The sequence below is a fragment of the Triticum urartu genome, chromosome 2A (assembly GCF_056163025.1).
Source record: "Triticum urartu cultivar PI428250 chromosome 2A, HENAU_Tu73, whole genome shotgun sequence".
In the NCBI taxonomy this organism is placed as follows: domain Eukaryota; kingdom Viridiplantae; phylum Streptophyta; class Magnoliopsida; order Poales; family Poaceae; genus Triticum; species Triticum urartu.
Genome location: NC_141874.1, coordinates 751,403,006 through 751,429,440, shown reverse-complemented (window position 1 = coordinate 751,429,440; position 26,435 = coordinate 751,403,006). Strand labels below are relative to the sequence as shown.

General features: G+C 43.9%; 2 protein-coding genes and 1 pseudogene across 3 annotated transcripts; all 3 read right to left on the bottom strand.

The window, feature by feature from the left end:
- Nucleotides 1–6,046: 6,046 nt before the first annotated feature.
- LOC147987748 (protein BZR1 homolog 1 pseudogene) lies at nucleotides 6,047–8,823 on the bottom strand (annotated as a pseudogene). Its single transcript, XR_015615316.1, has 3 exons — nucleotides 8,455–8,823; nucleotides 8,045–8,318; nucleotides 6,047–7,046 (listed from the first exon to the last, which is right to left on the bottom strand). The product of XR_015615316.1 is annotated as a protein BZR1 homolog 1 pseudogene (transcript).
- Nucleotides 8,824–9,712: 889 nt separating this feature from the next.
- Nucleotides 9,713–13,140, bottom strand: LOC125538490 (protein BZR1 homolog 1-like). The gene is made up of 5 exons (XM_087542493.1): nucleotides 13,006–13,140; nucleotides 12,701–12,796; nucleotides 11,611–11,958; nucleotides 11,199–11,472; nucleotides 9,713–10,199 (listed from the first exon to the last, which is right to left on the bottom strand). Exons 1-4 carry the CDS (start codon nucleotides 13,138–13,140, stop codon nucleotides 11,218–11,220), a joined length of 834 nt encoding a protein of 277 aa, XP_087398619.1. The 3' UTR covers nucleotides 9,713–10,199; nucleotides 11,199–11,217.
- A 4,128-nt stretch (nucleotides 13,141–17,268) lies between these two features.
- On the bottom strand, nucleotides 17,269–24,486 carry LOC125540432 (ABC transporter E family member 2). Its single transcript, XM_048704047.2, has 11 exons — nucleotides 24,253–24,486; nucleotides 23,372–23,457; nucleotides 23,075–23,172; nucleotides 22,870–22,987; nucleotides 22,681–22,770; nucleotides 21,774–22,078; nucleotides 21,483–21,678; nucleotides 21,219–21,401; nucleotides 20,532–20,801; nucleotides 19,657–19,902; nucleotides 17,269–17,681 (listed from the first exon to the last, which is right to left on the bottom strand). The coding sequence occupies exons 1-11, from the start codon at nucleotides 24,353–24,355 to the stop codon at nucleotides 17,562–17,564; spliced, it is 1,815 nt and encodes a 604-aa protein (XP_048560004.2). The 5' UTR covers nucleotides 24,356–24,486; the 3' UTR covers nucleotides 17,269–17,561.
- Between the last annotated feature and the right edge of the window lie 1,949 nt (nucleotides 24,487–26,435).

The following is a 26,435-nucleotide window of genomic DNA, read 5'->3' as shown; positions in this document are numbered from 1 at the left end:
CTGATCAAGGATTATCCATTCACACCATTTAGGGTTTAGTTTCCTATGGTTTAGCCAAATTTCTTGGAGTTCCTCCTCTCCTGTGACATCTCCCAACCAGGCTTCCACTTTGAACATGGTGTTCTCCTTTGTCAGACCAAAGCAAGGGTACCCAGCCACTTGCTCCACATCAATCTCTGGGGGAAACTTGACCAAAAAGGTCCATTCATCCAGCTTGTTGATGGCCCATGGCCAGTAAGTTTTGTAAATACTAGCAAACCCCTTAGCTAGTTCTTGCTTAGTGACCTCCCCTTGCTCCACAAAGACAATTCCAACATTCTTGAGCCAACCCTAGTGTTGGGCATTGACATCTGGCATATCCAAGTGGTAGAAGCCCAGCCCTTGTGCAGCACCACCCACATATTTGGCAGTTGAGTGAGGTCTTCTCCTGGTAGGGCAATCTTCAACTTTGTGACTGATCATCTTGCAGATGAAGCACCCTTTTGGCTTGGTGCACTTGTCTTTGTGGTGCCCAGGATCTCCACAATTGTAACAAGTGACACTTGTATAGGACATCAAGCCTGGGTTGATCTGTTGCTTCTGAGCCACATCTTGCTTCTTTTTTGTTGAAGTTTCCCTTGGTTCTTTCTCTGCTGCGAGCTCCCTCCCTGATTGTTGCCGGGGTCCGAGGACTGCCCCCCTGCTTGCCCTTGCATCTGCTGCTAGGGAGGGCCGTACCATTGTTGCTGCACGCCCCCCCCCCCAAAGACTGCTGCGGGAATTGGCCATGGAATTGACCCGGGAAAGCCCATGGTGGGGGTGGCCCCTGATAACCAAAGCCGAAGAACGGCGGCTGCCCCCCACTTGCTCCCATACCTAAGTTCATCTGCTCCTGTTGCCAACTGTTGGGGTTCTCTCCCCTTCCCCCTTTGCTTCTTCCATGGCCACGGCCTCTCCCTCCCTCCATGACGGGATCTGCAGTGGCCGCAGCTTGGCTTGGTGAGGACGGGGCGGCGGCGGCGGTGGGTGGGGAGGAGGGGGTAGTGGAAACCCTAAACTCGTCCCCCCTTTCTCGCTTTTTATACCAATCCACAGCTGACTGCACCTAAGCTCCGCTTCGTCACCATGGCAAGCTGGAAAGCAAACTGGTGATCTGGACGCTTTTTCCCCCAAATTTTTGTACCCTCTTTTGGTGCTCATCCTTCTCTGAACCACTCTGAATCCGCCAGCAAGCTCCATAACCAACATGGCTTCTGTTTCGTCAGAAAGGCTCATCCCCTGCTTTGGTTGGAGCTCAGCAGCGTCTCCATTAGATTCAGACTCTCTTGCGAATGAGCTCGAAAGAAGGCTTCCCATCGCACTCTTCTTTCCATGAATCTCGAGGTCCTTACCGCCAGTGCCCACGCGATCACCTCCGATGGCTGGGTGGCCTGATTCGGCGCGATCAGAGAAAGCTCCTCCTCCTCCGCATGCATCAGGATGCGAGTCACAATCTTCTGGATTGATTCTGCACCTCTCCTGGGCAGCCTCAACTCTCTCTGCAGCTTGCTGGTGAGATCCACAATCAGCAGCTCTTCTATTGCCCTTTCCGATGTTGCTTCTCGCACATTCATGACCGAAGTGGTAGGCGGAGTAAGCTTGGGTTTCTTCTTCCATGCCCTCTGCAAGCTCCAGTCCGCAATCCACCTCTTGAAATTCTGCAATCGCCGCATCCAGCCAAAATTGCCTTGTCCACTCGTGACACTTGGGTCCAATTTCGCCACTATTGCAGGATGCCCCAACTCTCAATCCATGGCCGGGGCAGGGGAGAGGTATGGCCAGGGGTTGACCTCTTCCAAATCTGAAGGTGGCGCCGACGGCATCTTCCCCTCGATGCATTCCCATCTCGCTCACCGCTGTGGATCTGTGCTCCTCGCCTCTGCCCGCGCCCAATTGACGAAATCCTTCAGGGAGGCGGTCGGGTGTGGCATCCTCCTCTTCTCATCCCAATTGCCCTCGAAATAGATCCTCCGTGCCAGATTGAAGAGCTCGTAATCTACGCTGGCACCATAGTTCTCGATTCCCCATGATGCCCACACCTTCATCTCCGGATCTGGCTCCGCCTCCACTTTTTGCTGCAGCGCCCTCCACTCCTTCACGCACAGGAGATAGGAGGATGTGTCGTCGCGGATCCGCGTGGCTCGCTCCATCCACCTCCGCATCCTTGTCGCCCGCAGCGTTTCCGGTGACACCGATCCAATCGGGCACAGCATCTCCGGGAAGGCCCGGTACACAAAGGGGGGAGGCATGTACGGGATTGTCGAGCCCGGGCGAGGAGCCGAGCATGTAGATCTGTCGACTCTCGGCATGGGGGCGGGGTGTAGGGCAGGGAGGCTCGCCATCGCGAGGAAGTCGGCGGCGAGGTGGGGTGGGTGGGGTGGAATCACGGTCGCCAGAGCGAAGGGTGGGGTGGTCACTAGCGTCGAAAATTTTACTACTCCTCAGTGGCTTTTTGTATGCCCTCCGTGATTGCCATCAGCTTAACCTCAAAGGTGTCTCCACATCTAGTTGTCAGGGAGAATTTAGGACAACTGATTGTTTGTGCTTGCCACTACTTTAACTCCCACCCCACTGTATTTGCTTGTATCACCATATGAGCTATCCATTGTTACACGTACCCATCCAACGGCCGGTGGAGACCAACTTGAAGTTGAGTCTTACCGAACATTTCTTCCCGACCGGACAGCTTGTGTACCTAATTGGTTCTTGTTCATCTCTTAAAAAGTTGCCAATTTTTTGTAACTCTTAGTTTTGCCAAATATTGGCATCAAGCCAATTAGCCTCAATGTCTCACAAGTTTGATCCTCGCCCCGATGGTACGTCTAACGTCATTGAAGGGCGCGTGGAGATATGTCTCCGTCGGATCTCGTGCTTTCAGTTGGTGCTGGTCTTTGGCGGATTTTGTTGGAATCTAATCTATGTTTGGGTGCTTACAGGTTTGATCCTTCTGATCTATGACTTTCTTCATCAATTATGGTTGTTGCTTTGGTATGCTAGTCCTATGGGGCCTTAACACGACATATTCCCAATTGTCTACTACAATAAGGTTTGCCCGGCTCTGGTGAGGGAGGGGCGATGACGGCGACTGATACGTCTCCAACGTATTTATAATTTTTGATTGTTTCATGCTATTATATTAACAATCTTGGATGTTTTATATGTGTTTATATGCTATTTTATATTATTTTTAGGACTAACCTATTAACCCAGTGTCAGTTCTGTTTTTTCCTTGTTTTTGGCTTTTCAGAACATCAATATCAAATGAAGTCCAAACACGATGAAACTTTACGGTGATTTTTTTATGGACCAAAAGGAACCCTGGAAGGATCGGGAGGAGGCCAGAAGAGCTAGGAGATAGCCCGAGCTCACAGGGCGCGCCCTGGGGAGTAGGGCATGCCCCCCGAGCTTGTGGGCCCCATGCAACACTGTTTGACCTAATTCTACTTCTATAAATTCTCAAATATTCTCAAAACACCAGAGAGCTACCGAAACACTTTTTGCACCGTTGCAAACTTCTGTTCTTCCGCGATCCCATCTGGAGGCCTTTTTCGGTACTCTGTTGGAGGGAGAATCAATCGCGGGGAGCTTCTACATCACCCTTGCTGCCTTCCGATGATGCGTGAGTAGTTCACCACAGACCTACGGGTCCATAGCTAGTAACTAGATGGCTTCTTCTCTCTCTTTGATCTTCAACACGGTGTTCTACTCGATCTCCTTGGAGTTCTATTTGATGTAATCTTCTTTTGCGGTGTGTTTGTTGGGATCCTATGAATTGTGGGTTTATGATCAGATTATTCAATGAAAGTAATTGAGTCTTTTCTGAACTTTATTATGCATGATTGTTATAGCTTTGCATTTCTCTCTGATCTATCCATTTAGTTTGGCCAACTAGATTGATTTATTTTCAGTAGGAGAGGTGCTTTGTGATGGGTTTAATCTTGCGGTGTCCTCACCCAGTGACAGAAAGGGTAGTGAGGCATGTATTGTACTGTTGCCATTAAGGGTAAAATGATGGGGTTTAATCATATTGCTTGAGTTTACTTTGTCTACATCATGTTATCTTGCTTAAGTCGTTACTTCATTTTTCATGAACTTAATACCATATATGTATGCTGGATAGTGGTCGATTGGTAGAGTAATAGTAGTAGATACAGGTAGGAGTCGGTCTACTTGTCATAGACGTGATGCCTATATACATGATCATTGCAATGAATAACATCATAACTATACCCTTTCTTATCAATTGTCCAACAATAATTTGTCTACCGACCATATGCTATTGGTTTGATAGAGAAGTCTCTAGAGAAAACTATGGCCCCAGGTCTACCTTTATCATATCAAGAAAAATAAAATACTTTGCTGCAATTTTTTTATTTTTTTATTTTGCAATTTATCTATCTACCATTACAAGATTTAATCCTTGCAAGTATCAAGTTCAAGGGGATTGATGACCCTCTTACCCGTGTTGGGTGCAAGTATTTGCTTTTGTGTTGTGCAGGTGTTGTTCACAAGGATTTAGTCAGTGCTCCTATTGGTTCAATAACCTTGGTTCTCACCAAGGGAAATACTTATCTCTACGGTACTGCTTCACCCCTCCTCTTCGAAGAAAATTCCAACACAGTTTACAAGTAGCAGCGGTGCGCCTTTCACTCGCTTCAATGCTTGTAGTCCTATCTAGGTGGTCCACATAGACTTCCTTGTAATTTTTGTTAGCTCTGGTGTTCTCTAAAGTGCCATCATTGATTATGAATAGAATTGAAGTTTCTCCTAGAAAAAGGAAGAACGGAAAAATGACTATTTTCCGGCTCATCGCTAGGACACCAACCTAGGGCTCACTTCTCTCCCTTGAATGAAAAAAATATACCAGGAGCCGGAGATACTCCGCATCACCAAGAGGACTTCTGAGCCAAGATCCCCTATCACTGGTTCGCATCCATGGTTGTCTGAGGCGTCGCTAGGTGGCCTCCCATGCATCCCCTTCTCGCAGGAGATTAGGTATGTCGTATTCCATAGGAAAAACCACAAAGTCTTGAACTTCTACCTTCGAGGCATAAGGCGATCTAGCCATACACCTATCAGGTCTGAGGACTATTCCAAAACTAGGTTCAGTGTTATTTACGTGGGAAATTCGTAGGGGCACTTAGACATGGAGCACCTACTCATTTGGCTGCACGATTGCTTCAAAAACTCGTTTATGCGATTAATCCTTACTCCCTCCGCTCTCTGTGTCACATTTATATTGGTTTAGAGTAGACGTGAAATTTCACTTCCGCATGTTGGCCGAACGATGTGGCATTCACACCGGTGCGATAGTTGAGAAAGTTGCTCAGCAGAGCTCCTTGAGGAGCTTGTAGCTGTCGAGCGCGCGGAGGCCGGTGAAGATCTTGGCGGCGATGGCCCGGCGCCAGCGCTCGCGCCGCTTGTTGTTCTCCCGCTCCTTCCACGTGGGCGTCCGACCCAGCCCGGCGTCCGCCTCCGTCGCTGTAGGAGGGAGGAGGTCGGCGGCGGTGATTCCTCTCTGGAGAGAATAGGGAATCGAGAGCGAGGGATTTGGGGAAGGGAGTGGGAGGTGGGATACGAGGACGTGGGGACGTGCGTTGTTTTTATTTTTTTACTTTTTTCTTTTTCTCGTGAGCGGAGGGGCGGGGAGGCAGTCCGATTTTTCAGGAATCGTAGGAGGGTGGGGTGGAGGGGAGCGAGGCGATCGTGAAGGTCGAACCATCATAGGAGGTCGAACCATCACGACGTTCGATTCTCCTTTAATAGTAGAGAATAATTTTTTGAATTACGATCAAATAATTTTTTGAATTAAAAAAATGCGTGACGGATATGATAGGACTGGTTTTAATTCCTGGACAAATTGATTCTCTTCCTCTTATTTCTTCCTAGGCAATCGTCGTATGTCTTTAAAAACTCCCCCTTGCATCATTTTATTCTCCTCATCCTTCCTTTCCCTTCACCTTTTTCCACAGTGCCGTGTGGGCAAGCCCTATTCAAAATCTTGTATTTTCATTTATTATGTCATCGATTCAAAATATTATTTGATCTCCTTTTTGAATGGAAACTTACAAAGTCATATCACAACTAAATGGAAAGAAACATGAACTTCGATAAGTATAGAAACAAAGAACAAAATCATATTTTCTAAAAAAATAGACCCTCTCAAACAACATATAATACTCCCAAACCCAAAGTTAAATAGACCTACAAGAGATGTATTCTTAATGTAAAACATCTGCCTTTTAGGTCACTCTCATAAAAGGTTATTTCTGCATCAATCAAATGACTGGGAGGAGCATCTTGAGTTCAAGCAGTTCTCTCTGAAGGCGTAGGTTGAGTTAAAGGTTGTCCTCTTTCTTCTCAAGAGGAACTCCTGACCTCCTTGAGAATATAAAGAAGCTTAACAAACCAAGCTCCATGTGCCCCCTATCTTGACCATGGACAAATACAAACTTTTGCAAAAGGAAAATACAAACTGAAAATTCAAAGCCAGGATGTTAGCACTAGTTAGTTCAAACTCGTAGAACCCAAAAAGCAATAGTTAGTTTAAACTCTTATAGCCCAAAAAGCATATGGTTTGATCGCCTCCAAGTTTCAACATTACCTTGAGCTTTAGACATGCTTTCTGATTTTGTAGAGTTAGAGATAAAGGCTCCAAGCATGACTGAAATTTGAGAGTGATGTGATGAGTTAGGGCTGACAGGAACATTCAGTAGGACAACCAACACAAAAACTATGACGACATACTACCATCACATGAAATATGTAAATGTGTGTGCATTATTTAGGTTCTCAACATCTTCTCTCGTGCTCTTCCAACTTCTTTTCTCCTATCCAAGCATTTCATTGCCAATCTATCAAAAAAATAGCAGCTTCCCACGTAGATGGGGCCTTGGTCAGCAACGCGGCGGGAGCAGAAATCAGCCTTCAGGAAGTACTCGTCAAGCTTGATATAGACAATGACCACCTTGATTCATGACAGTAGCCCGTGAGAAGACGTCACATTCCGGCTCACCGCAGAAGTAATTCTGCACACATGAAGACTTAGAAAAAAAATGAATGTCTTAAAAAAATTAAAAGCTACACATATAAAAGTGTAAAAAGGCATAAGTGGGGAAAAATTGTGGAATAGCTCTGATGAATGCACATAAGACTATGCAGCGCTTTGATTATCAGAGAAGATTAAATGATCGTAAATTGTAATGTATCCTTCACGATCATAATCAAATCCTGAGAAAAATAAAAATTGTTATCACCACAAGCCACATACAAGATGTCTAGAAAGCAAATAGCAATGGTCATTTTGACGGGAATCAAAATATGACACATTATTCAGAAAAAGAATTATAAGTTCAACGTGCAGGCAACATGATACTAATTTATACACGCACAGTTGTCATGTGTACAACAAGCGCCATTTGAAAACAGAGTACTCCCCCAGCCCCAAAATAAGTATCTTTGATTTAGTACAGGTAGTACAGTTTTATAGTATAAATTGTACTAAACAAAATAAACTTATTTTGGGACGGATGGAGTAATCATTATCGGTATACATAGACAGTTCTTGGACAAACCGAAACCTACATGCAGCTGCAATCATGCATCAAAACTGCCAGTACAAAATACATATTTTGAATGTTGAAATTTTACGGTTTGGTAGCCATCTGCAATCATGCATTCATTCTCAGAATCATATCATGATTGAAAATCTTCCAATTTGGTAGTCTGCAGATTAATATAACAAGCAACAATTTGAGAGTTGGGAGACATTACTAATATGATTCACTTTTTACAGTGTAGTTTCACCATGATAAAAAAAAATCCCAATTTGGTAGTCTGCACATCAACATTACGAGCAACAATTTTCCACTTTTTACAGAGCAGTTCATGTAGAAGATTTTGAATGATACCTTTTAGACCTTGTGATTAAAAAAAGATGTTGAACTACTGGCAGAGATTCAAAATCAGTCAAGGATTAATTGATCGGCACCGTGATTCTACAACAAAGTGGTCAAATTTTGAGTACCTCCCAATAAGTGTTTGCTTCACCCCCTGCTGTTGGAGACCCGGAGCAGGGGCAGGTTGGGGAGGCCACGGAGGAATGGGAAGAGGTAGGTGGGGCTGGGGTTGTCGAGGCGCGTGGGGCTCGGGAAGCTGGATGACGCCGAGCTGGGGTGGTAGGAAGGCACCGGGCTCGGGAACAACGACGACGGCGCACCGAGAAGCTGCGAGGATGAGCAAGGGCTCATGCCCACCGACGAGACCCCACCGAACGGCCCGGACGACGGCGGCTTGTATCCCTGCCATCAATCGAACCAAACAATCAGATCTACACATCCAAGCAAGGTTGGCCAGATCCAGGAAACAGAAGGAGAGAAGAAACATGGGATGGGGGAGGGGCGATCTCGATCCCGAGACCAAGAAGCGAGGCTTCACCTTGCGGTAGGTGGTGCCGTCATCCTCCACGACCCATTCGGCCTCGCGGCAGAGCTCCTTGAGGAGCTTGTAGCTGTCGAGCGCGCGGAGGCCGGTGAAGATCTTGGCGGCGATGGCCCGACGCCGGCGCTCACGCCGCTTGTTGTTCTCCCGCTCCTTCCACGTGGGCGTCCGACCCAGCCCGGTGTCCGCCTCCGTCGCTGTAGGAGGGAGGAGGTCGGCGGCGGTGATTCCTCTCTGGAGAGAATAGGGAATCGAGAGCGAGGGATTTGGGGAAGGGAGTGGGAGGTGGGATACGAGGACGTGGGGACGTGCGTTGTTTTTCTTTTTTTCTTTTTTCTTTTTCTCATGAGCGGAGGGGCGGGGAGGCAGTCCGATTTTTCAGGAATCGTAGGAGGGTGGGGTGGAGGGGAGCGAGGCAATCGTGAAGGTCGAACCATCGTAGGAGGTCGAACCATCACGACGTTCGATTCTCCTTTAATAGTAGAGAATAATTTTTTGAATTACGATCAAATAATTTTTTGAATTAAAAAAATGCGTGTCCGATATGATAGGACTGGTTTTAATTCCTGGACAAATTGATTCTCTTCCTCTTATTTCTTCCAAGGCAATCGTCGTATGTCTTTAAAAACTCCCCCTTGCATCATTTTATTCTCCTCACCCTTCCTTTCCCTTCACCTTTTTCCACAGTGCCGTGTGGGCAAGCCCTATTCAAAATCTTGTATTTTCATTTATTATGTCATCGATTCAAAATATTATTTGATCTCCTTTTTGAATGGAAACTTACAAAGTCATATCACAACTAAATGGAAAGAAACATGAACTTCGATAAGTATAGAAACAAAGAACAAAATCATATTTTTTTAAAAAAAATAGACCCTCTCAAACAACATATAATACTCCCAAACCCAAAGTTAAATAGACCTACAAGAGATGTATGCTTAATGTAAAACATCTGACTTTTAGGTCACTCATAAAAGGTTATTTCTGCATCAATCAAATGACTGGGAGGAGCATCTTGAGTTCAAGCAGTTCTCTCTGAAGGCGTAGGTTGAGTTAAAGGTTGTCCTCTTTCTTCTCAAGAGGAACTCCTGACCTCCTTGTGAATATAAAGAAGCTTAACAAACCAAGCTCTATGTGCCCCCTATCTTGACCATGGACAAATACAAACTTTTGCAAAAAGAAATACAAACTGAAAATTCAAAGCCTGGATGTTAGCAATAGTTAGTTCAAACTCGTAGAACCCAAAAAGCAATAGTTAGTTTAAACTATTATAGCCCAAAAAGCATATGGTTTGATCGCCTCAAAGTTTCAACATTACCTTGAGCTTTAGACATGCTTTCTGATTTTGTAGAGTTAGAGATAAAAGCTCCAAGCATGACTGAAATTTGAGAGTGATGTGATGAGTTAGGACTGACAGGAACATTCAGTAGGACAACCAACACAAAAACTACGACGACATACTACCATCACATGAAATATGTAAATGTGTGTGCATTATTTAGGTTCTCAACATCTTCTCTCATGCTCTTCCGACTTCTTTTCTCCTATCCAAGCATTTCATTGCCAATCTATCAAAAAAATAGCAGCTTCCCACGTAGATGGGGCCTTGGTCAGCAACGCGGCGGGAGCAGAAATCAGCCTTCAGGAAGTACTCGTCAAGCTTGATATAGACAATGACCACCTTGATTGATGACAGTAGCCCGTGAGAAGACGTCACACTCCGGCTCACCGCAGAAGTAATTCTGCACACATGAAGACTTAGAAAAAAAGAATGAATGTCTTAAAAAAATTAAAAGCTACACATATAAAAGTGTAAAAAGGCATAAGTGGGGAAAAATTGTGGAATAGCTCTGATGAATGCACATAAGACTATGCAGCGCTTTGATTATCAGAGAAGATTAAATTATCGTAAATTGTAATGTACCCTTCACGATCATAATCAAATCCTGAGAAAAATAAAAATTGTTATCACCACAAGCCACATATAAGATGTCTAGAAAGCAAATAGCAATGGTCATTTTGACGGGAATCAAAATATGACACATTATTCAGAAAAAGAATTATAAGTTCAATGTGCAGGCAACATGATACTAATTTATACACGCACAGTTGTCATGTGTACAACAGGCGCCATTTGAAAACAGAGTACTCCCCCAGTCCCAAAATAAGTATCTTTGATTTAGTACAGGTAGTACAGTTTTATAGTATAAACTGTACTAAACAAAATAAACTTATTTTGGGACGGATGGAGTAATCATTATCGGTATACATAGACAGTTCTTGGACAAACCGAAACCTACATGCAGCTGCAATCATGCATCAAAACTGCCAGTACAAAATACATATTTTGAATGTTGAAATTTTACGGTTTGGTAGCCATCTGCAATCATGCATTCATTCTCAGAATCATATCATGATTGAAAATCTTCCAATTTGGTAGTCTGCAGATTAATATAACAAGCAACAATTTGAGAGTTGGGAGACATTACTAATATGATTCACTTTTTACAGTGTAGTTTCACCATGATAAAAAAAATTCCCAATTTGGTAGTCTGCACATCAAATTACGAGCAACAATTTTCCACTTTTTACAAAGCAGTTCATGTAGAAGATTTTGAATGATACCTTTTAGACCTTGTGATTAAAAAAAGATGTTGAACTATTGGCAGAGATTCAAAATCAGTCAAGGATTAATTGATCGGCACCATGATTCTACAACAAAGTGGTCAAATTTTGAGTACCTCCCAATAAGTGTTTGCTTCACCCCCTGCTGTTGGAGACCCGGAGCAGGGGCAGGTTGGGGAGGCCACGGAGGAATGGGAAGAGGTAGGCGGGGCTGGGGTTGTCGAGGCGCGTGGGGCTCGGGAAGCTGGATGACGCCGAGCTGGGGTGGTAGGAAGGCACCGGGCTCGGGAACGACGACGACGGCGCACCGAGAAGCTGCGAGGACGAGCAAGGGCTCATGCCCACCGACGAGACCCCACCGAACGGCCCGGACGACGGCGGCTTGTATCCCTGCCATCAATCGAACCAAACAATCAGATCTACACATCCAAGCAAGGTTGGCCAGATCCAGGAAACAAAAGGAGAGAAGAAACATGGGATGGGGGGGAGGGGCGATCTCGATCCCGAGACCAAGAAGCGAGGCTTCACCTTGCGGTAGGTGGTGCCGTCATCCTCCACGACCCATTCGGCCTCGCGGCAGAGCTCCTTGAGGAGCTTGTAGCTGTCGAGCGCGCGGAGGCCGGTGAAGATCTTGGCGGCGATGGCCCGGCGCCGGCGCTCGTGCCGCTTGTTGTTCTCCCGCTCCTTCCACGTGGGCGTCCGACCCAGCCCGGCGTCCGCCTCCGTCGCTGTAGGAGGGAGGAGGTCGGCGGCGGTGATTCCTCTCTGGAGAGAATAGGGAATCGAGAGCGAGGGATTTGGGGAAGGGAGTGGGAGGTGGGATACGAGGACGTGGGGACGTGCGTTGTTTTTCTTTTTTTTTTCTTTTTTCTTTTTCTCGTGAGCGGAGGGGCGGGGAGGCAGTCCGATTTTTCAGGAATCGTAGGAGGGTGGGGTGGAGGGAAGCGAGGCGATCGTGAAGGTCGAACCATCGTAGGAGGTCGAACCACCACGACGTTCGATTCTCCTTTAATAATAGAGATATCTGCTCTCCATTGGAGAATATGCATTTCAAGAAGAAATCTCACGAGTTCACGTCTAAATAATCTCCCTCCGTTCACATGCATATTCTTACATGTTTACATACAAACATACCCACACTCAAAAAGAAAATATTTTGTGTTTAATTGCATATTTGCGCATCGCCCCCCCTAGGTTTATATACATGTTTGTGTGCTAATTATATGGCAGTCCAAAAAATCTGGCGATAAGATGGACCATCCTCCCTCCTTCTCCTTGTACTTGCCAAACACAAGTGATGGCTCGTAGGCGGAGCGCTAAGATCCAATGGATCGTCAACAAAGCGAAGCGCGAGGAAGCGTTGAGGAGGCGCCTCCCTACGCTCGCGAAGAAGGCTCAAGAGCTAGCGATCCTCTGCAACATTCCAATCTGCCTCTTGGTGTGTGTTCCCGGTGAAGCCCGACCGGTCCTACAGTGGCCATCACCGGAGGAAGCCACTGCTCTCTTGCAGCGGTATGGCAACATGTTAGACTCAGAAAAACTCAAGAATAAGGTGGATGCTGCCGGCTTCATCCAGCAGATGATCATCAAGGCAAAGGCGAGGTTGTTGAAAAACTACCAGAAGAACCACGACCTGAAGATCAATTTGTTGCTCAATCACCTCTGTGGTGGCCATCGAAGCTTTGGCGAGATGCCCCTTGACATCCTCCATGTCCTTGGAAAGAGGGTAGAGATGCAACTCAATGTAGTCAATGCACGCATTGAGGAGCTCCGTTCAGTGTCAGCGCTAGTGTTGCCTCCACCACACGAGCAAGATGCGTCACTGGCCATGCTGCCATCTCCTCTTGCACCCATTGAATCCATTCATGTGGTGCCAACGACCGAGGTAATCTCAATGAATGATCATCACTTTGGTGCAGCCACCTCAGCTGATGGGGCGAACTCCTCTTCTGCGGTACAAGTGCCTGACAATGTGCAGATGGTTGATCCTCTCCCTATGGTACCGTTGCCTCCTTCGATGGTGGATCCATTGCCTGATGATGCTTTTGATGCCCCCATGACCCATGATAATGATCCCCTCCATGGTAGCTACCTCTTCGAGGTGCTCAATGCATACAACGGGCACACTGTCGCTACGACCAGAAATTGCATGTTGTCTTATTCAAGACAAGGATATTTTTCTCGCCGTCGTTAAGCACATACTTTGAGTGCATCAAGGGTTGCACTTTTCTACCTACCGCCTAGTCTATGCAATATACAGGGTGATCCATCTTCAGCGTCATTTGCTTTCATTGATTCATTGAGCTCGATTCATAGTGCCAGTATGTTCCTTTCTTGGACTCCATGAGCTGGTATGGACTTTTTTTATTTCTTATATATGTGTATGTTTCCTTCTTTAAATGACATCCATTGTACTTGCCATCAGATTCTACAGTGTAATCTTGCCATACCATTAATTAATAAAATATGTTGTTGTCAAACTATTAGTAAGAAAATTGTTGGCATCAATTTTAGATTGGTTATCTACTTTTGATCTTGTTTGTTGCAAGTTTTATTCATGAAACAGGCTCCCGTGGGTCATGCCACTAGCTCGTTTTTTGTCATAGTAGAATAACTAGGCAAAAATCGTGAAAATGTAATACATCAAGGGGTCCACTCCCTACCTAATGCGTCTTCTACATGCAGTGGCATGATGAACGGTACATCTACCATTGCCTTTAATTTATTTTGCTTTATTATACATTGTTGTTGGTGGAATCTTATGTCCAATTTCAGTTACTTCCATCAAGTCACCGGTTTGATTTCATGGTGAAGAAGGAGGGCGATGGCAGAATGATGTTGGTGAGGGCAAATGTGATTAAATCGATTTCTTTTCATATGGATGTCATACTATATAATTATAATACATGCATCTTAAGTTGGTCAACTAACTAGTTGAGTTGACAATTCAAGTAAGAAGAAAAGGTTGACTATATTATTGACAATAAGCCACTTACCATGATAAACACTTCGGAATGGTCAGAGCCATCTCAGGAGCTCGTAATGATAATAGGTTCTAAATTTAAAAAATATAACTATGATTAAAACATACTTGCATTTATATGGTTTAAAGGGAATATCAATCAACTAGGCAATCAGACAATACCTTTAGCTTCTGGAGGCGACCTCATGACCAAGACCGGGAGAGAGACTCTTAGAATTTACTCCCTCCATCCCATAATATAGGACGTTTTTAGTGTCAAAAAACGTCTTACATTATGGGATGGAGGGAGTGTATTTCAGACGGATGATGGATTTGTGGGCGTAGAACTAGCAGGCGCCCTGTGTCTTGGCGGTTTTGCCGAAGATGAACTGTTCCAGCCTGCGAGATGATAGGACAGATAAGACAATCAGTTTTTGTACTCAAAGATGGCCGGTATTCAGGGCCTGTTCGGTAGTTGCCCAACTTCAGCAAATCCTCAAATCTCGCTTCTCGTTTCGGTTGCCAGCTTCCGGCCGGAACGCTAGCGATCAAAAAATCGTTCGATGAGGCTGCTCCAGTTTCCCTCTCGCCATGCATGGGCTGACAGCCTTTTCAGTGGATCACGCGTGTACGTATGGCACTTGGCGGTGACACATCTCTGTAATAAGAGAGTGGGGATCAGGGCGTCTCTCCAGCCTATCTATCGAACCGGTACGTATGGCACTTGACGGTGGCACAACTCTGTAATAAGAGCAAACTCTATTTTTTGCGTTTTTCTGAGATCTCCAAATGAGCTGCTCCACGTTTTTGTACATCGAAACTGCTCCATGCACGATCCTCGTGCCCGATGTATGCACGACAGAAAATCCAGCGGCTGATGCTCTCTCCATCAGACGTATGTCCGGCCGGATTTCATTCATCATGCATGAATCGTCTGATTTATGTCGTGTGTATAGCACGACTCTTTGTACATAGCCCGGCCACTGATCCGGGAAGCCAGCTTCATGGAGCCGGGCCGTTCGGGTCAGCTCCAGTCGTGGATTCGGCGAAGCGTGGAGCTGGGAAGCTACCGAAGAGGCCCTCATCAGTGTTCGTCTATTCATGTTAAACTCATCCTTGGTTTGCGTCAAGGGTTGTGCAACTTGTGCTCATATACCTACCATATCATCAGACATGTACTCCCTCCGTTCGAAATTACTTGTCGCAGAAATGGATGTATCTAGACGTATTTCAGTTCTAGATATGTCCATTTTCGAGACAAGTAATTCCGAACGGAAGGAGTAGATGCATGCCGATCAATAGACCTACAATTTTCTTTAGTTTGCTTTGCTTGATTTAACATTATTGTTGGGAAAACGTTTGGTATCATTCGACTGATAACTCGCCTGCGCCATCCGCACAACAGCCGTTTGATCAGGCAGACACGATTTGGGTGAGTTACTGAGTTGTCACCCTATCTGCTTCTCAAACACGTGAACCCCACGGCTATTACTCCTTCATGTCTCAGTTTGATTCTCAAAACCGTAATGTAGATGTAGCTAGAGAAATAACTCTGGTTCACACAAACAGACGCCTACCACCGTTCAACCACAACCGTTAACAACAAACAAAACACCACGTAGGCAGTGGAAAATAGAAAATAGTAATGTTTAAGGGGCAGTTGGATGTTGTTGGATCCAACATCGACGCGTCACCCTTCATATTCCAAACAAACAAAGTTTATGATTTTTTTCATTGTTACCAATGTTTTCCGCGGGCACCAGATGAATCTTTCTAAAGGATTCACTGCCTCGATAGCCTTTTGATCTGTAGCCATGCAGCTGCCTAGCCCTTTTCTCACCATTGCAACAAATGTGATGTTGCAGAACCCTTTGCAAGAGACCTCATATTGGAGAAACATTTGCAGCAGAGCTTCTGTTGTATAATTATTATTATTTCGTCTTAACTCTTTTGCAACATGAATGTTGTTATAGAACAACTTCTGCAACACAGATGATGTTGTAGAATTTTTTTTTATCTTGATTTTTTGCAATATGGATGATGTTGCAGAAGGACTTCTGCAACACAGATGATGTTACGGAAAAATTGTTAAGATGGTCAAGGCGTGCGTCAGTGGTGAAGATTCTGGCTGGCCAGTGGAAATGAGGAGAGGAGAAATAAGGTTGGCTTTCTCGCATAAATAAAAGCCTGTTCGGAGTCGCTCCGCTCCAGGACTCCCCTCTCGGAGCAGGCGGAGTCGACGGAGGCGGAGCGGAGCGCTCTGTTGTTGAAAATTACGGAGCGAGGAATGAGGTGCTCCACAGATTCTCGAAACAGAGGAGTTCATTCAATTTACGGCAGGCTGCCACCGATAAGTCGAGCGTACCGGTTCGCTGGTGTTATGTTTCTGGCGCTCGTCATCTTTTCTATTGTACCACCTCCCATCAGTATGGGCCAAAGGCCAGATTATTGGGCTTCCGGCCCATCTTATGAACTGGAGCGGAGCAAGCAAGCGAACAGTTTCCGGGCTCTCATAATCGATGGAGGAGTGGGACCTTGCCTCGGGGAGCCGGAGCGCAGGATTTTGTGGAGCAGGTGGACTACCGAACAGGCCCTAAATAAACAGGGTTGGCTCTTAGATTAGTGTTTTGTTTTCTCACTCTCTTCTCTCTTTGCTCATCTTACCTATGAGCACTTGTAGAGGTTGTCTCATTCCCTTCATTTTTGCTTGTCTCCCAATTAAAAAAATCACAAGGCATTTTCGTAAGGTTCAAAACAATCCAAAAAAGTTCCATGGAAACTTATGTGTTCCGCATGAGCGTGTGAAATTTTGTTTAAAAATATTGTGATTCATGGGCTGTACAAAAAAGTTCCGGCCAAACAACAAAAAAGAAGGGCCCATTTTGAAAATACACATTTCTCTTTCTTCTGTACACCATGTGTGAAAGTATAACATTGTGAAATTTTACACATACATAGTAACATGTGTATGTGTTCACAAAAGAAATCAGAACTTTTTACGCTGCGAAAATTTGAATTTACAAAACAAGCTCCCAACAGCTCGAGCTCCGTTGGCATTTTTAAGACTCATGCAGTTCATGCTAAAATAAATTGCATTGCTGTGCATGAGTATGAACTGATAGTCGTGTGCGACCTTTCCGTACATAATTTCTGCAGTTTAAACCGGTAGCTTTTTCAAAAGAAAAATGCAAATGCATAATTAGAAAAACCCAGCGACACGAGAAAGAGCAGAAACATAACCATCAGATTCAGATCAGGTCTGGCTTTGCATGTATGCTAATTCAATTAGTAGCTGCTAATTAAGTAACAATGATAACAGAGTTGCTTTTGACCTGGGACAGAGCAGGTGCAGTTCGCTGTCTCATCTGCCAAATCTCTCCAACTTCAGTATAAAACCCAGGACAAAAACGGGGACAAACCCAGGTCTGTCTGTCTGTCTATCCGAGCATAATTCAATTCACCTAAAAACAAGATCAGTCAAACTGAATTCTCTCGGGAGGGGCGGTGCGCCAATCAGTCAGTCATCGAGGTAGTAGTAGGACCCCGCGGCCTTCTGCTCCCGGTCCTTGGTTGAGTCCATCTTGTTGATCCGAGGCCTGTAGTTGGTCGGGTCCCTCCGAAACGTGATGTCAAGGTGCTGCCAAACCAGAAGGAACAAAACAACAGAAATTAGCGCTGAAAACTACAGATGCAAAACTCTACGTGCTGCTCAAATCAAGTGATGCTGGGAGAGGGATATAACTGATTATACATCTTAGAGGGTTTCGATTCCAACTACATAAAATAGTAGATAGATACACATTTCTTTCATATTTTGCACAAAAAATTGGCAATCAAGCACAAGAGATAGCGGCTAGGAGATGTCGCATGCCGCAGTCCATAAATGCATCATACTGAATTATGACTCTGCCCATTCAGTTTATGGGCATATCCAACTAAGTATTAATGCTGTTTCTTCCAATTCAATTTGCCATTATCGCAATCACACTGAACTGCAAACAAGACTCAACCTTGAAATTAGTTATTTAGTTTACATAGTAAAAACATTTAAGCTAATAGCTGGAAATTTTACCAAAGTGCAACTTGACAAGAAAGACATTAAAGCAAAGCCCATTGAAGTAGTTACCACATTGGTAATTTTCAGCACTACCCATTGTCAGGTGTGCACCCCTGTTCAATGGGCTTTGCCAACTTGACATGAAACATTAAAGCAATTACCACACTGCGCACCCGTGCTTCATTTGCTCACAGTTCGCTGGTTAGTGTTAGTTAACTAGCTGAACAGGTTTCTGGGTATTATGCAACATATTTTGTACAATCTTGGATATATGTAACTGAAACTTTCCTCATAATTGATTTTCTTATTAGCATATTGACAGACATGAAGATGAGCCAAGAAGGGCACCTCCACGCGACACGTACATGCTTGGTTCCAAACCGAAGGACTGGGGTAAAGCACGGGTAAGAAAACTCCGGATTTAGCGTTATTTGTGTCAGTGCAACAAACACAGGTGTCAGCTTGAATTTCATTTCATAACTATGATGAAGCTCAAAATTCAGTCACTTCTCCATTCGGTTGCCATGGCAGCAAAGCAGAGCAGGAAGATACATGTTTTAAATCTGTACTGTCGATGGGGTGCCCCCACTTTTCCCATTCGGCAAAACAAGATGTCCTGACTAAATTCTACAAAGAACTGATGGAAACCCGATCCAATACTTACTTTGGCATTGACATGGTTCAGCTATATTCAGATCAGATTGGCTTGTCTTCTATGACTACTGCGTTTTCAGACGAGATTATCAGAGCTATAAGAGATGTGCCGAGGGATAAAAGTCCAGGACCGGATGGTTTCGGCTCAGCTTTCTACAAAGACTTTGCAAGCCATTAAAGATGACATAATTGCTTTCTCCAATCAGTTCCATTCTGGGAAGCTGCAACTGGAGAGAAATAATAGATCTTTAATGATATTGCTTAGGAAGAGAGACAATGGCAACTCTCCTGGTACCGTCTGACCGATCTCGTTGCTCAATTGTTGAGTTAAATGGATTACTAAAGTTTTAGAATTAATAGATTACTTTGCTCGTTAACAACGACCAGCCAGGATTTGACAAGGCGCGACGCATTGCAGATAATTTCTTATATGCAATGGATTTGGTCCAAACCTGCAGAAAAAGGAAAAAAGAAAGGCTTTTGACACTGCCTCCTGGGACGCACTGTTCTCTGTTCCAAGGACCAGAGGGTTTAATGATCACCGGATTGGATGGATGGAAGCACTCTTAACCACGGCCAAGTCATCAATTCTATTCAAAGGAATACCAGAAGACCGGATCGACCTTAAAAGGTGATTAAGGCAGGGAGACGTTCCCCCCTGCTCTTCATTGTGGTGGTTGGATGTGTTGCAGGCTTCGACACCCCGTCCTAGATTCTCAACCCTGCCCTGTGCTACAATGTGAAGATGACACTCTAATTGTGATAGAAGGGGAGGTTACTCAGACCAAGTTGTTGAAGGGTATTTTGCTTTTGTGCCCATCAACTTAACTGACCAGGAAAGCTCGTCGATTGCCCTAGCTTTCTGCTTCCCTAGATGGATGGATGTTGCTTATGCACTTACCGATAGGAACCTGTTCATCCCAGACACCAGGGATTGCGGCGTGCAGGCAGTGCACTCGACGGAGGGGCGCCCTTCGTAGACCACCACCTTGTCCGCAAGGTAGGCTGCCATGATGAAGTCGTGCTCGACGATGAACGCCGTCTTCTTGGCATGGAGGATGAACCTCTTGATCACCTTCGAGGCGACAATGCGCTGCTCCGAATCGAGGTACGCACTCGGCTCATCAATAAGGTAGATTTCTGCAGGCTGAAAAGTACATAAACAAGTTAGTTAGTTAGTTAGTTATCCACACACGTTGATGACGGTACTCATATTCTTGTATCCCACATCTGTTGTGCTAGCTGAGTCTCATCCATATTATGCTGTCGTACAAAATCTCTTTCAGCAAACATTGAACAAATAGTAACCAGCAACTGAACATGAATCACTTGGCATGTTGCAAATGAAATTATCTCTTATAGCATCTACAATAAACTGGTCTGAAGTTATATCCATGTCAACAATTAATACAGCCGTTACAGCCATTTTTTTATCTTGGCACAAATTCATACAACAATATGACTTCAATGTCACCAAGTCCACCTTCCATGTTTCTCTAATTCTTTACCTTCTCACTGCTGGTATCTCTCAGACCATGTGAAGTAGGAATGACATCTTTTCAAACACATTTTGTGCTTTATCTAATGCTCTTGGTTTGGTTTTAAAAAATGCTCTTGAATTGCTGTTAACAAAATGCTCTTCATTTGCATGTGGAGGTTATATCTCATGCAAGATACTGTTGTCAATACAGATGAGGTGGTCAAACATGAACTATGGTGTCCTGCTAAACCAAGAATACTAAGCAACAGTTCAGAACTTCAGATACAAGGAGATACCTGTCCAAGGCAAAGACATAGAGCCACCCTTTGGAGTTCTCCACCTGATAAATTCAGCACCTCCTGATCCATGAGCTGCTCAATTTGTAGTGGCTTCATTACATCGGATATAAACTGAGGATGAGTATATGAATCGCGTATTTTCTTATGAAGCAGTTGCCTCACTGAGCCCGGAAATTTTGGGCTAATCTTTTGGGGCTTGTAGGACACATTAAATTCAGGAATTTCGATCTCAACTCCATCCACGGTATCTGGCTTCAAGTGCCCAGCCTGTTCGATCATAAAAGACAATGAACATAAGAACCAAGGGCTTCATCAATTTAAATGCAAATTAGATTACAAACTTCTTGTATAGAAGAGTAGCTATCTGGTAACAGTTTTGACTTGAGAACAGTTCTCAGGAATTGAATGGTTGCTATAAATTTAAGAAGTGGATAAGAAAAACAAGATACCATTGCTTCTGAAAATTCTGACCATGAAATGGTTGATCGTAATACGTAAGACTGGAGTTATCACATTATCAAAGAACTTACAGCATTATAGGTCTAGAGCACAAAGCTTCCATTTGTATCATTTTAGTCATAACGCTATTTACACAAATATAGCAGTGCCTTGCAAGATCAAGAGCGCAAAGTACACTATATATAGAGAGAAGATAGGGGAGAAGTAACGGGTGGAGAGATGTACCAGCATTCTGATGAATGTAGTTTTCCCTGTCCCGTTCTCACCAAGCATCACAACAATCTGAGAATCAGTGAATTCACCTTCCATGACAGTGAGCTTGAAATCTGCTAGGGTTTTGCTCATGGTAGGGTACTTGTATCGTTGGTATGTTTCAATCTCCTCCGCGTTGTCTTGTGTATCCACAATCTAAGAGGGCAATATAAACATCAGAACATATTTTCATCATGGAACAAGGATCTGAAATACCATCTGCGTATCTTGCCTTACCTTAAATGTAAGAGATTCATCTCGGAACCGAAGATTTTCAGTTGGAACAAATCCAGCCAGGAAAATATTGATACCTTCTCGGACTGAAAATGGCAGTGTAACTACACCATAAGCTCCTGGCTTTCCATATAAGCAGCAAATGAAGTCGGACAAGTAATCTAAGACGCTCAAGTCATGTTCCACAACAATGACGTAGCTGGAAACAAAATCAGAGTACTTGTCAGTAAAATTTTCAAAGATTTTATTAGTCAAAAGATTCAAAATATATCCATGAAAACAAATACAGATTACCTGTTCGATCTCAGCAAGGACCTAATGACTTGTGCAGCCTTCAGTCTCTGCTTAACATCAAGATAACTTGATGGTTCATCAAACATGTAAATTTCTGCACTTTGCACAGCAACAACTGCTATTGCAAATCTCTGGAGCTCACCGCCGGAAAGATCTCCCACATTTCGGTCAATAACTTGGTTCAATTCAAGGTCAACGCACAGCTCAGCTTTCATATCCCTCTCATCTTTCAGCTCAAGTACTTGCCCGACATTTCCATGGACAGCTTTTGGAATGTGGTCAACATACTGAGGCTTAATGATTGCCTGCAGAGAGAGTGCAAGGAATCATCAGAAGTATTCAACTGTTAAAAAAAACATACAGTAGTACAACAGTCTATTAGAAATATGAAAGAGCAGGTATTTGTATGTCAGACAGTAACAGAGGGCATGGTAACAAATGCATGACTAAATAATATCAGGAAGACTAAACCATAAGATATAGAGTATGCTATTACGTATATGCTTAATTTTGCAAGTTTGCAACACTTCACATAGTAACGTGTTATCTCAAGGCATCCACATTAGAAGCATTAATACAAGAATCGCCGTAGCCATGGTTTTACTAAAATGATCATTGCATATTACTATTTGAAGGACAAAAGAAGTTGAATGTTTACCATAAGTGCGGTACTATATGCCTACTCTAGGTACATTAGACTATCTACTACAAGCATATCGTTGAATGCATAAGTGGGAGAGAATATTGCTACTAGCCTGCATGCCTATTTTCACATATGATAAAACAGAACAGAAAAATAACACGGCAAATGAAAAGGTTATCACAAGCTTCTTGTTAGAAACTAAATAGTAACAGACCCTGCCTGAATTACGAACACAGTGAATAAAAAACTGTGGCAATACAGTACCTTCAGGTTATCCTCCAATAAACGTGTAAAATAATTCTGAAGTTCAGAGCCACGGAAGTATGTAAGGATCTCCTGCCAATCAGGTGGATTCTGCAAAAAAAAGGAGAAGTGCAGAGCTAAATAACACTATCTTGAGCAGTTCACTGAATACAGAAGAAACTTTTTGTGCAGGAGGTATGGGATATATACTTTGAATCGTCCCAAATTTGGTTTCAGCTTGCCAGCTAAGACTTTAAGCGCTGTGGACTTTCCAATTCCATTGGTTCCAACAAGTCCCAACACTTGACCAGGCCTTGGTACAGGCAGCCTGCGAGTGCAAAATTAGTAATTGCACAAATGACAAATAACACACAACTTGATACAAACCGAGAAGTCTTGATCAAACAAAACTTACCTGTGCAATTTGAATGTATTTGGCCCATAGCGATGGGTGGTATCCTTTTCCAGATCTTTTGGGAGGTTGATGATCTCGATGGCATCAAATGGGCATTTCTGCAGCAAGAATTAATTACAGAGAAATGAGAAAACCAAATAGTAGAGCGCATACAAAGACCATGCAATTTAGTACTCCCTCTGTAAACTAATATAAGAGCATTTAGATTACTACTTTAGTGATCTAAAAGCTCTTATATTAGTTTACGAAGGGAGTAGCTGTGTTGGAAGCTGTCAGCATATGCATATAGACATATACCTTGACACAAATACCACAACCGATGCACAGCTCTTCAGAGATGAAGGAAACCTTGGACGCCGGACCAACTTCAATGCACAACTTCCCTGTGCAACAAATTAACCAGCAAATTGTCGTAATCCAGTTCAATCAGAATAGGCCATGGTCTCAAAGCCGAAAATGTATACAATCAGAATAAGCATGCATCAGGATATATTACAAACGCCACACCGAGTCGAGTGTAGAGCTATTGCGCACAAACAAAATAAGTGATACGCTACAAACCTGCGCGCCAGATGCAATATGTCCTTCACAGGCTACAATACGTATAGTCAAATTGTCAATCAACCGGGGAGCCGGTCGTATAAAATTTGCTCTGGGCATGAACATGGTCCCCGAAACACAACCTTTCCTTCACCACCAATTCAAGTTAGACGTTGTGAAAATAGGCAATTTTTTACACATGGCCTTCTTCAAGCATGTTTAACCCAGATATTTTAGAAGATGTAGTCAAAGCTTTCGACTTTACCACTGACCGGACCTAATTTGTCAAAACTCAAAAGCACAGCCTCAATTCTTTTCAAGAGGCGGAGAGAGCACTTAAATTGGTCGCATGCTCGCATGCACGAGAACAAGATTAGTAAAAGAGCCCGTAGCAGGAGCGACACTGGTAGTGGTGCTGGCTGGAGAAATCAAGGGGGCGCCTTGAGTGCCCAGCAGCCAGATCTCGCGAGCAATTCGGCCAGAGGCGCCAGATCAAAACACCACGCACGCACGGACTCGAAAAGCAGCCGAATCAACCTGGGGATCTAGTCGACCAAACGACCTCGCGTCTCCCGTCCGGCCGGCGGCCCGCCGAGTGGGGGCAAGAGGAGGAGAGGAGAGGGGGAATTCGGCGTTACCGGTCTTGACGACGGGGCAGCTCTTCTTGCACTCCTGGCGGCACTTCTTGGGCTTGCAGCGGTCTTCGTTGACGATCGCGATCCGCGTCAGCCGGTCCGCCATCTCCCCCGCTGGCGGCGGCGGCGGCGGCGATCGCTGGCGGCGGCGGCGGCGGCGATCGCGGGCGGCGTGGAGGGAGGAAGCCCTAGCGGCGGCGGCGGCGCGAGTGGCAGGTGTCGGCTGCTCGAACCGACCCGAGGCTGCCTGCAGGTCTTTTTTTTAGTGAAACCCGAGGCTGCAGGTGGGCTCTGCTGCTGTTGCTGCGAACCGACTCGACTCGGGCCGGTCGGACGGATAGGATACGAGTTGCTTTCCTTCTCTCTTTTTTCTGCTTTTCCTGTTTCTTTTCCTTCTTCTTTTTAACAATTTTTTTCCTTCTTATCTATACCTATACCTATACTAATAAAGCAAGGTGCGTTTCTTCGAATTTTTTCATCTGTTCACCAACAAATAGATTATTTTTACCCGAGATGGTACTAAATTTCTGTGCGTTCATCTGCTACAAAAGAAAAACGGTTTGTGAATTTCGTATCTGGGCCGCGCGCTCAGGCACAGCGAAGCCAGCCTGCTTATTTTTCAGCCCACATAGTTGGCAGAACCCTATTTGCCGCACGAAGTGTCAAATACTTAAAAATTCCCACAGGACGCCATATACCGGCCCGGCCCATTTTTTTTATCCTGTGTTTTTCTTTTTTATGTTTATTTATCTCTTTCTTTCTTATTTCCTTTCACTTTTTTCCCTTCCAAATTTAATTTCATTTTCTCGTTTTTTAGTAAATTCGAAATTTTTAAAAAAACTAAGAATTTTTTTCCAAGTTTTCGATAAATGTTCCATAATCTAAAAAAGTTTCCGTTTAGAAAAATATTCAACACTTTATTTTATTTTCTTTATGAAATTTTTTGAAAATAAAAAAATGTTCCCAATTTTTTAAAATGTTGTTTCTCCATAATTATTTATGATTTCCAATAATTCTTTTCGCATTTGAAACAATGTTTCAAATTTGAAAATGTTGTTGTTTCAGTGAAATATTTACGAAATTAGAATAATTTTATTAGTTGAAAAAAAACATTTTCAAAATTGTTCTGAATGTTCAAAAAAAAAACCATTTTAATAAAAAAAAATCACTAATTGAAAAAATAGTCAGGTTATTATAAAAGTTCGTGTTTTCAGAAAATGTTCGTGAATTTAAAAAATCCAATTTAAAACTTTCTTGATGTTTTTTGTGAAATATTCAGAATTTTCAAAAATCTGTTTGGAATTCAAATTGTTCATGTTTCGAAGAATATACGCAAAATCATTCTTATTTTTATGATAAGTTCGAAAAAATCAAAAAATGTTTCAAAACTGATGCTGCACTATGTTCTTAAATATTCGATTTGGCCGTTGGTTTTTAGGATGTGTTTTTTCGACTAGCTAGCAGCACGTCGTCTGGTCTTTGATTTATGTGTTGTAATTAGTAATACATCCAATTACACCGTGGTAGGAGACATCGACCAACCCAGCACTATCAAGATCTCGTACACCAAACATGACCCGTGGGAAGATCGCAGCTCCTACCTTTGTCGGCCACCGCTGCAGAGACTGTTTTCGGAGGACATATCATTTCTCTTCCTTGCTTCTCGTAATAAACATCTCTCCCGTTGCAACGCATGGGCATATGTGCTAGTTAATAACACAGTGAAGACGCAGACGCTTAAACGTACGCATATACATTCACTCCTATGATCGGACTCACGCACACTCTATCTCGGTGAGCACCTTCAATAGACTGTGCCGGCACATCTTCTGAAAATTAACAAAATCATCACAGACTCTTTCGGGAGTCGATGGCGACATCTCCTCCTACTAAGCGCACGTCGCAGGAAAGACGTGAAATAAATCTAGCAAAATGCGAGCATCAATGTCAAATTTAGAATTTGAACTTTAATGGGTTGGGCATACCACTGTCCTTCTGACCATCCAACTACAGGTTGATTCATATTCTTTTTCTTTTGATTATGTGGATGCTTTTACAATGCAAGATGTATTTTTTTGCGCGCGGTGACATATGCATAGAATTGGGATGAGTTTTGGACTAAAATACCCTCGACTAATTATGTAGTTAGCAACTTAATTAGAGACAACTAAATAACCAACAATCTA

Bases quoted from the DNA above. Each gene is read 5' to 3' on its own strand.
- LOC125538490 (XM_087542493.1), bottom strand. From the start codon at position 13,140: ATGGGGGCATCAAAAGCATCATCAGGCAATGGATCCACCATCGAAGGA. The intron at 12,797-13,005 runs GTGGCTGCACCA...CCTCTTTCCAAG, and splicing joins AGTTCGCCCCATCAGCTGAG to GACATGGAGGATGTCAAGGG. The intron at 11,959-12,700 runs GTAGTTTTTCAA...TCCGCTCACGAG, and splicing joins TTCAGGTCGTGGTTCTTCTG to AAAAAGAAAAAAGAAAAAAA.
- LOC125540432 (XM_048704047.2), bottom strand. From the start codon at position 24,355: ATGGCGGACCGGCTGACGCGGATCGCGATCGTCAACGAAGACCGCTGC. The intron at 22,771-22,869 runs GTATATATCCCA...TTTTTTTTGCAG, and splicing joins CAAATTTGGGACGATTCAAA to AATCCACCTGATTGGCAGGA. The intron at 17,682-19,656 runs GTAAGTGCATAA...CTGGTTTGGCAG, and splicing joins GGATGAACAGGTTCCTATCG to CACCTTGACATCACGTTTCG.